The sequence below is a fragment of the Hyalella azteca genome, unplaced genomic scaffold, assembly GCF_000764305.2.
Source record: "Hyalella azteca isolate HAZT.00-mixed unplaced genomic scaffold, Hazt_2.0.2 contig13214, whole genome shotgun sequence".
Lineage (NCBI taxonomy): Eukaryota > Metazoa > Arthropoda > Malacostraca > Amphipoda > Hyalellidae > Hyalella > Hyalella azteca.
The window spans coordinates 8,843-19,212 of record NW_025943143.1 but is presented as its reverse complement, the minus strand read 5'-3'; the positions used below and the strand labels follow the sequence as shown (position 1 = coordinate 19,212).

Here is a 10,370-nt window from a genome sequence, read left to right as displayed (position 1 = left end):
GACACATTAATATGAGGGCAACAGTCGATCACCGAAAAAAATACAAGGTAATCTCAGGCATGAAAATTTCTTCTACGATTGGTCAAAATGAACTACGACCTAACTGAGGATGGACGGAAATAAAATTGTAAGCATCCAACCCAACATGATAGTGCTGAGCTAATTATTGATGACGAATATCACCATCAGCCAAAATATGTAGCCAGTTGACCTAGTCAAACACTGGTGAGCACAATCAATCGGGTAGGCAACAGCACCAGCACACTAGTAAGAACTCAAAATACCAGCATTAACAGAAAACTACCAGTAAATTTTCCTCACAGATCCAAACTCCAAGAATTTGGATCCATATTTGAAAGATACAAGAGGAAACAAAATATTGATCAATGCAAGAGAAGGCACATTTTAGTTATTCACCACAGAACTCGATGAAAAAAAAGCTGACCGTTATAGCGATCGGCATAACAGGCGATGAAACTATGAGTTCTAGGAGCTATCGATGTTCAATAAAAAAAAATCTGACGATACAAATTATTTTGAAGTTACAAACAGCTGTGATTGATAAGCTGCAAGAACAATGTATTACAAAACTTTTCAGAAATGGAAAGTATATGATTTTCCAGCAAGACAGGAATGAACGGGAAAATTACAGGCAATCTAATCATTATAGAGGTGGCAGTGAGATGAAGCAAGAATTCAGTTCGAGGAGCTGCAGCCGTGGCTAATGAGACCGGCCCCAGTAGAGGTTGCTGCTAATGAGACCGGCCCCAGTAGAGGTTGCTGCTAATGAGACCGGCCCCAGTAGAGGTTGCTGCAGTGACGGCAGGTCGTGACGCCCCCATAGCGCGGCGCAGGAGAGCTGCTGCTCCTCACGACTCTGGGGCGCACGGCGGTCGCCCCAGAGGGTCCCGTGGCAGCCGTGCGCAGCGTCGGCCGAGCCCTGGAGTGCAGCACGCTGCTGCTGGCCCTAAGTCCACCTCCCTTCAAATGCACAAAAAACATGTCACTCTAGTGCTTAAATTATCGGTTGAGATTATTGGCCTACACAGGTCAGGCTTTGCGCAAAAGTTATATGGGCCATCTTCAAATTCAGGATTAAAAAAAAGTATCCATCTATACACTCATTAGCATAAAACTTGTCATAGAAATTTTTTAAATAGTTCATAAATTTAACTGAGTTATCAGAGAAAAGAATGTGTACATCAATGAAAATTTGCTAGCAATAGATCTAAGCATGGAATGCAAAATATATATAACATACAAACATTCAAACTAACTTCAGTTTGTGCAGCAATATTGCCAGTAGATGAGCTCAGCCGCTGCTGGCTGGAGATGGCGTTTTGAAGTCCTTTTTTGGACTTGGAACTTTGATTACCAGCAGGGACTTGGGGTCGGTCCCCTTGGGCGTTCCAGTTCAGGCGTCTGTCAAGTTTCAATTTCGGTCGCCAGAGTGAAGACGTCGCTGCAAATGGAAAACTCGTATGAATTTGATTGGAAAATAAGATGAAATAAAAAATTACTCCGTCAAGACCATTCTTCTAACTACACATGAACGGAAACTAGAAATATCTTAAAAATACCTGAACAAGTAAATGATTTATATAATATATATTTGTCCAAACTTTGCTCAAGGAACATACCAGGCAATAGATCATATTCCTTAAAGACTGGATGAGACTTGAGGACACCCAAAAAGCATTGCTCTGAGTTGAATTTAGAAAAATGCACATTCTTTTCTGTGGTGCCATTTATTTCTTCCATGGCCCCCACAGCATCATCTATTTGAGTACTGTTATCGAGTTGTTGTGTTTGCATTTGTGGAGATGATAAATTAACAGATGATTTATATTTCATGTCTGGTGGGTCACTTGTGGCTTCAGAAAAATGTTTTGGTGGACTCTCTTTCACTGGCTGGTAGGTAGTACTACTACTTTTGCCTTCCTTCTGGCAGCTCTCATTCAAATGCTGATCATTTACTGAATAAAATTCCTTGCCACAAAAGAGACACTTCTTCAGTAAGTCTGAATTGAGGGACTTGTTTAATCTCCTTTCATTGATGAACTTTGAAATATTAGTTGCATTTTTAGAGATAGCCTGTTTAGCCATTGATGTTCTTGCTGCTTCATGAGATGGTCTGACAGGTCCCATAGAAGCACTAGTGAAGACTCGTCTAGTGGATCTTGTAGCCTCCCTGGAAATAAAAAAATGCAAGAAACCTCTTAACAGTGATTGTACAGTCAAGTCTAAACATGTATAATACAGGATCTCACCATGTATACTGCCGAGACTGCAGAGTAGCTGAGAGCACAAGGGCACAAAAATAGGCACCAAAACTGCCACATGAAATCCCATTGCATTCCTAATAATTAAGGAAGAACATGGAAATTCACCAAATGCAATTTTCATGCCAGCATTGAAGAGACAGTGAGACATTGTAAACACACCACATGTTCAGGCCATGCCAGAGCCAAAAGTTTATTTCATAGCTTCAGATCAATCATCCTCAAATCGTGATTTGAGGGCAAACAAAGGGGCTTCTGGCCAAAAAAAAAAAAAAATCTGTGCTTCAAGTGCCAACTTACTTAACATAGCAACACAATGACTCCTTAAATGTTCACTCTTTTTTTTTTGCATGTAGGGCACATAGCATTTCTCGGATGCAACCTTTCACAAATCTGCATCAGGCAGTTCAGTAATCTGTCCTGCAGGAATAACTGACATGAAGAGTTCTTGTTAAGTGTAACAGCAGCATTTACACAGGTAGCTGCAAGTGTGATGTCTCTTGGAACAGCTAGAGTTCTGGAAGTGGGTCATCAAATGTACCTCATCATAATGTTTTCCGTCCTGAAAGAACTTAAAAAGCCCCATGCTAAGTTAGTCGTATACTTATTGTGAGAAAAATTTGGGTAATGCTGAGATAGATGGCAGTTTCACATTCTTGTAGAAAAGGACAGATTCTTCATCAGGGTGCAATATTTCAACCTTAACATATATAAACATATCTACCCATATTGTCAATTACCGTTCGTTTACATTCATTTCATACTTTGAAAAACTATGGCATAGCATTAGATTCAAATTACAGATTTTTAAATGCACATTTGACTATAGACAGCTTTTTCAGAGATTTTCTTTTCAAATTAAGGTGGGCAAGCCACTACAAAACTCCAGAAAGAGTGCAAGCATGTGAAGGCCCTTGGGTAATATAGATGGTCTTAAAAAATATTTATCCAGTTGTGGACATGGAAGATGTGGTTTGCAACTCAATTAAATAGCAATAATCTTAGAAGTTTTTTAGTGGCACTTGAGGGCTGCTCCATGCACCCTTACACTCATTGAAAGCACCCAAATACTTTGAGGCATACTTTTGATGTGCAGGTTTTATGGATGGGGAGCATAGACTTACCCATGCTTTTACTTTACCATGAAAGGTATTTTCAGCATTGCTGTATTGGGGCGGGATAGACTTACCACTCTCTTTCTTTACCATGAAAGGTATTTACAGCACAGCTGTATTGGGGCGGGATAGACTTACCACTCTTTTTCTTTACCATGGAAGGTATTTACAGCATGACTGTATTGGGGCAGCATAGACTTACCACTCTCTTTCTTTACCATGAAAGGTATTTACAGCACAGCTGTATTGGGGCGGGATAGACTTACCACTCTTTTTCTTTACCATGAAAGGTATTTACAACACGGCTGTATTGGGGCAGCATAGACTTACCACTCTTTTCTTTGCCATGAAAGGTATTTAAAGCACGGCTGTATTGGGGCAGCATAGACTTACACTCTTTTTCTTTACCATGATAGGTATTTACAGCATGACTGTATTGGGGCAGCATAGACGTACCACTGTTTTTCGTGACCATGAGAGGATTTTTTAGCACTGCCAATGTCATCGCACTCACACACATCATCTTCGTAGGGGAGAGGTTGGTGAATTTGATGAGCAGTTCCATACAAATGCCTGAGGGTTGAAATTACTGCAAATATAATTTGATCAAGGCAATAAATCAATAATGAAGCTTCTCAGATAAATCAACGAACAAATATGCCACCCAATATATAAACAGGAAGGATAGGAAAAATTCAACTGTAAAAATTTCAATATGGTATATAATATGCAACATAGCCAAATGATATTATTTTAATTAATATTTTTGGTCATCAATCATCAAATGGTAACATAAATGTCCACAAGTACCTAGTACCAAATAATTATGAATGTTCATAGCATCAGGTAGGAAAATTACCTAGGTATATGTACTATGGAATTGAAACCTAATATTTGCTGATTTCTACTCAAACTCCTTCAGCATTGAAGACCATAATGTCCATATTTCATGAAGGTTTTCTGCAATTGATACTGCAAAGCTATTCCATGGTATCTCCAACATTATAACTAGAAAATATATTATTTAATGAATGATGTATTTATCAGTAAGTTAGTAACTAGTTAAGGTTCTACAACTCCTTCAAAAATAATTCTAGGTACCAGGTCTCAAGATTGCATTGACATCTAGCAATGCTTCAATGGACTGAGTGTTATCCCAATGAAATAGATATTCTGGATGTTATAATATCTATATAAATGTATTGATGAAATTTCAAAAATTATTTTAACAAGATCCACTGAATTCAAATCTCAAGTGCACTTTTTGATGTTCATTGATGTAAGATTTGATGTTATATCAAAGATAACTGCAAAGAGCTTGAAGTTATATCTATGCAATTTACAGTAAAATATACCAATTGAGAACAAAAGAAATGTTTTATCAAAATGTTCATTTCACTAAGGAGCCTTGTGGGAATTCTGTAAACTCAGCTCAGGATAACCACTAAATGAAAGTTAGCCCAATTTGTTGAAAATAGTCCAGGAGAGTGGCAAGCAGCCAAAAACAAGCTTTTCCTGGTGTTATTTTCTAGGTCCATGATGAAAATAACTTTGATCAGTAAAGCCAAAGTATTCAAATAGTTGGCACAAAATATTAAAACACTTTGGCAAGCTAATAAGATAAGTTATACACTAGGTACTGCATAACCTCAGCTTTAATTAATTCCATCTCTATCAGCCATAATGGACAAAGGAAGATCTTGTGTATATTTCTTTTCATCCCAACCTTCCTCAAGATGCAATATTTTCCATTCAACACAGCATACACAATTGAAGCCTAATATGTTGCCAAGACAAATAAGCACTGTTGGCTGACATACCTACTATTGGGGTCATCTGGTATCCTCTTGCACCAATAGGACAAGCAAATACTGAACAAAACACCCGTAACTAAACTCCCTCTTTGTAACTTTATCATATGTATTTGGGCTAAATGTATGAATGTACAGTTGTACTGTCAATGACACTCAATTCATTTTTGTACATAAATTGCTAGCCTTCAATCAACACAATCTATTGAATAAAAAGAATGTAGCCAGATCAAAGTTTCTTGCAAGATCTAATTATCTTTGCAGTTTTTTCTTGTGGCAATAAATTACAGCTCTGATTATACAGTTGCAATCAATAAGTACCGTAGTGAGCTAAGTATAGTTATGCACATGAAAAGTATAGTTATGTACATGGATGGTAATACCAATATTCCAATGCAGGAAAGTGTTTCTGCCTTCCAGGAATTTTTACCGGTTGTATGTAGGAACAACAGAATAACTACATTAAAAAATATCAATAATAATTTCAAGTGTATACTCACCTGCTGATTTTGTTTTCTTCATAGAGATTCTGCCTGTCTTGGGAACTTATATTTTTAAAAGTCAACACATAATTAGATTTCCGATGAACCATAGTATAAATTTTTTATATGCTGAATAGTCAATGCAGTGCTATGAATTTCTCTCCTCTTGAGTCACTCCAACAATAAAATAGATTGAAACATTATTAATCACTGAATACAGGAGCACTGAAAGCTGATCCACATAGCATTACATAACAGCTAAACAGCTTGGGTTGTAGTTTAGTACCTAGCAGCTGAAGAGCAGATGCCGTATTAGAGTAAATTAATAAGTGCAGGTTACAATTGGACCCTTTTGCCACAATTACCACTCAGGTATTTTCCTTTACTTGATTCAATTTATTATCAATTAAACATCAGTCAAAATACCTACCATCAAATGGGAATAAGGGACGGGCAGGGTAAATCAGGACAGTCCTCCAACATTTTGTAGAAATGTTGCAGCAACTAATTGAAATATTGCAAAACTAAAAATAGTGGCATAAAGTTCAACATTTTTCCTATCTATATAGCATAAAGCAAGTTAAGAAATCATACATTTACTACCTCTAAAAAATCCCTCAAAAAATAAAAGAGTCTGTAGCAAAGAAAATTTGCCATAGTAAAAAATTTTTAGTTACATAAATGTTGCACACAGGTGTTGGCTTAAAAACGTGATTGACAGAATTTGGGTATCTCATTAGCAAAAATTGGCTGCCATTTCTGCAAGGCGAGGTAATAAGGGACACCCCTGCTAGGTAACTACAGACACCACTAGAAATGCATTTATACAGCCCGATGGAAAAGGTTAGCCCCACCCCTTTAAAACATCATAAAACATAGAGTTTTGCCAGTTATAACGTGCAAATGGTGGCAAACAATTTGTCTTGCGCTCTGCAATCTATAGCAGGTGAAATTTGGTGAAAAAGTTAATTACTGGCGGAAAAATCAAGCGATCCGTGTTTTTACACTGACACAAAAGGTTAGCCCCACTCTGCAAGTTTGGCGCTCTTGCGGACAGGACGCAGCATAGACTCGCTGCAAAGGGTGCGTTCATAGCATAGTAGTTGTGCACAGATCTTATGCTCACCTAGGCAAGAAATGGGTGCGGGAAAGCCTCTAACTGAGTTTCAGAAAGGTGCCATTCAAGCCCTGATGGCACTGCCTGAGGGCGAGCGTCCTAGCCTGCATCAAATGGAGGCACAAGTGGGGTGTAGCTGCAAAGCCATCTCCAACCATCTCAAGGACCCTTTGAACTACGGAAAGTGGCACACAAAAGGCCGCCCCAAGAAGATGTCGGCCCGTGACACGCATCGCCTCTTCCAAGTTGCGGCCTCCGGCAACTTGAGTGCGCACAAACTAGTTCAAAAGTTGTAGCTCAATGTCACCAAGTCCACCATCTCTCGCACCCTTGCGTCCCCTGGCATCTTCCAATATGTGAAGATGAACAAGGCCCCCCAAACAAGCATGCCAGGGTTGCCTGGGGGACAAAGTATGCAAGTACTAGTGATGACACCTGGGCCAAAACCACCATCTCTGATGAGAAGAAATGGAATTTGGATGGCCCAGATGGTCTGAAGTACTACTGGCATTGATGCAGGAATGATCCAAAGGCAACTTTTATCCGCCAAAATGGTGGGGGCAGTGTAATGGTGTGGGGGGCCTTTCATGCAAATGGGACGAGTGAGCTCGTCTTCCTTGAAAGCAACCAGTGCGTGGATGACCATGTCCAAACGCTCGAGGACCATCTGCTACCCATCATCTGCCATCAAATTCGCCACGGCGCCATCTTCTAACAAGATAATGCCTCAATCCATACGGTGTGGACGACAAAGGCCTTCTTCAAGCGTGCCAAAATCAGGGTTATGGACTGGCCAGCCAAGTCCCCCGATCTGAATCCCATTGAGAATGTCTGGAGTACATGGCTGGGATCGTCTATGCCTGCAAGAAGCAGTATGACATGAAGGAAGAACTTGAGTTGGCCATTCAAGCTGCCTGGTCCAATCTGGACCCCAACTACCTCCATAGATTGTCTCAGGGCATGAAAAAGCGGTGCTTGGATGTCTACAAAGCCAACGGGGAGCATATCGGTAAATAACCTTTAATTTTGCAGCTGTTTTATGTTTTGTTTTGCCTAAAATGTCAAAGTGTACAAAGTGGGGCTAACCTTTTGCGTCGGTGCAAAAACATGTGTTTTTCATTTTCTCCGTTACTTATTACATCTTCACTAGTCTATTGTATTTTGATTACCAAGACCAAGACGATTCGTTTGCCACCATTTGCACAATAAAACTCGCAAAACTTGATGTGTTATGATGTTTTAAAGGGGTGGGGCTAACCTTTTGCGTCGGGCTGTAGTAGAACCTTGGTTAGCAAAGGCTCCAGTTACTCACCCATGCTGACCCACTAAGATTATCCTGGCTCTTTAATAGGCAAGTCAAGGGAACACTCTGGCCATGCATCTCAGTCCTAAATTTTCTTAGCAAAAATTTCTATCCCGTCAAACGGGATAATAAGGGACGGTTTTCAGCATTTTTTGTTAACTTCTTAAATAATTAATAAATAAATTCTTAAATAATTAATCAATAACTTCTTACCATGAAACATTTCATGAACAAGTTTAGGCTCATTTTATAGCTCTTAGCGAGGGCTATCGAATGACATCTTCAAAAAATTCCCTTTACTATTTGTATGGTGACAGATGCAAAATAAAATGGTCCCAAATTACCCCTGGGAATGGGGTTATCTGGGACACTTGAAATATAACTCAATTTTGAAATGTTTGAAGCATGCAAAGAGTACTCATCCATTACTAACAGTACTCTGAAGACCTCCTCTTTCATTGTAGATGATGTAGATGTAAATTAAATGACATTTTCTGTATTTTTTACTTGTTTATCCTTTATTGATATGATATCACCATATTCAGTCATTATTGTATTATTGATGTAATATTACCGTATCCATTAACATGCCATTGAGCATTTACAATGACCTTGTCCACTGCAAGCTTCATACCAGCAGCCATAGTATAGCATTTCTTCTGTATCTGTAAGCCCACAGTACGGCTTGTGATTTTGCACCATTTTAATTGGGTTAAAGGGGGCATCAACCCTCCAGAAAAACTTCCACATTTACAAATGGATCTTTCTGAAACTTCACATACATATATGTAAATCCAAAATACAAGCATATTTTGTTTGTATGATTTTTCAGAAAAATGGATAGAAAATGTGAAATTCATAGAAAATGGACAAAATAGGGGGTACTTTAAAAATCTATTTCCTCATACAGTTTCCAAGCTACAGCATTGAAAGATATACCATTTGATTCATAAAGACCATACCAATTGAGTAACAAAACCCGATTTTTTATTTTTGCATTAGTTTTTTCTACACGCATTTTCCCGTCTTCTCATTTTCTTCAGATTTTCCCCCCACCCCCCATTTCGAATCCAAACTAAGCACAAATCTAAAAGAAGAGCTTTGTTACTCAATAGGTATGGTCTTTACAAATCAAAGGTATATGTCTCATTGCTTTAGCTTCAAAACTCTAGGAGGAGATAGGTTTGCTGTGACAATAAGTGTGAATGTTCAGGAGAGCGCGACAAAGTCCTGCACGCATTGCAATAGGCACTCAATGTAGCAAGGATACAAAACTAAACGTTTCTGGAGCTTGATTCCAGACATGGATGGTCATGCGACTGCATGCACACCTCATACAATGCCAGGTGGGTAACTAAATGCACCTCAAGCAGACACTCTATTTAAAGTGCTTGCAGCAAATTTCTTATTCTATTTCTTAAAGAACTCTCCCTTTCATGATCTGTCGTGAAAGCATAAATCAACATGCAGAGATGGTAATGGTACCGTTGGATAGGGCAGAATGTCAGCTCTAAAATGAGACTAGAAACCGGAAAAGCCAAATACAAAAACTTTAGGGTAGACGCCCCCTTCAAGGGGAGCATCTGGGATAAAATCCAAAATTTTTACTTTTTTTGTTTTTGGGCTCGTTTTAAAGCTTACTTTCTGACTCATTGAACAATACTAGAACCATCTCTGTACGTTGATTTATGCGTTCGCGACAGATCCCGTAAGGGGAGGAGGTGTCCGGGCCCCTTCAGTGTTAAGTTAAGGTGGAAATTACCCGGCCGGGCACCATAACGGGGATCATCTGACATAAAGCGGCAAATTATGACATTCTCCGGTTCTTATACTCATCTTAAAGCTTACTTTCTGCCACATCGAACAGTACTAAAACCATCTCATTATGTTGATTTTTGCATATCATACAATAAAAATAAATAAAAAATTCCAAGTACAATAAATCATAGTTTAGGTTAATTACTTTTCATTCTTTGTTGCCCAGTGCTCAATTTTATCTGTGACATTCTATGCACAATTTTGTGATGACTGATGCAGTAATTTTTTAACAGGTTTTTAGAGGTACCGTCAACTGGGGGACTTCAGCCGTGTTTTTGATTTTGTTTTGCAAACAAAAGCAGGGTCATAAATGATGGCCAAAGTCACTTTGGCATTTATGACCTTGTTTACGACCCTGGCGTTTATGACCCCGGCATTTACGACCCCGTTTTTGTTTGCAAACAAAATAAAAAACGGGGCCAAAGTCACCCCGGCGGCCAAA

The 10,370-nt window shown here is 38.9% G+C and overlaps 1 protein-coding gene across 1 annotated transcript; it reads right to left on the bottom strand.

The window, feature by feature from the left end:
* Positions 1 to 6,079, bottom strand: LOC108667919. The gene is made up of 5 exons (XM_018155020.2): positions 5,709 to 6,079; positions 3,854 to 3,970; positions 1,641 to 2,191; positions 1,278 to 1,462; positions 1 to 981 (listed from the first exon to the last, which is right to left on the bottom strand). Exons 1-5 carry the CDS (start codon positions 5,798 to 5,800, stop codon positions 784 to 786), a joined length of 1,143 nt encoding a protein of 380 aa, XP_018010509.1. The 5' UTR covers positions 5,801 to 6,079; the 3' UTR covers positions 1 to 783.
* Positions 6,080 to 10,370: the final 4,291 nt, after the last annotated feature.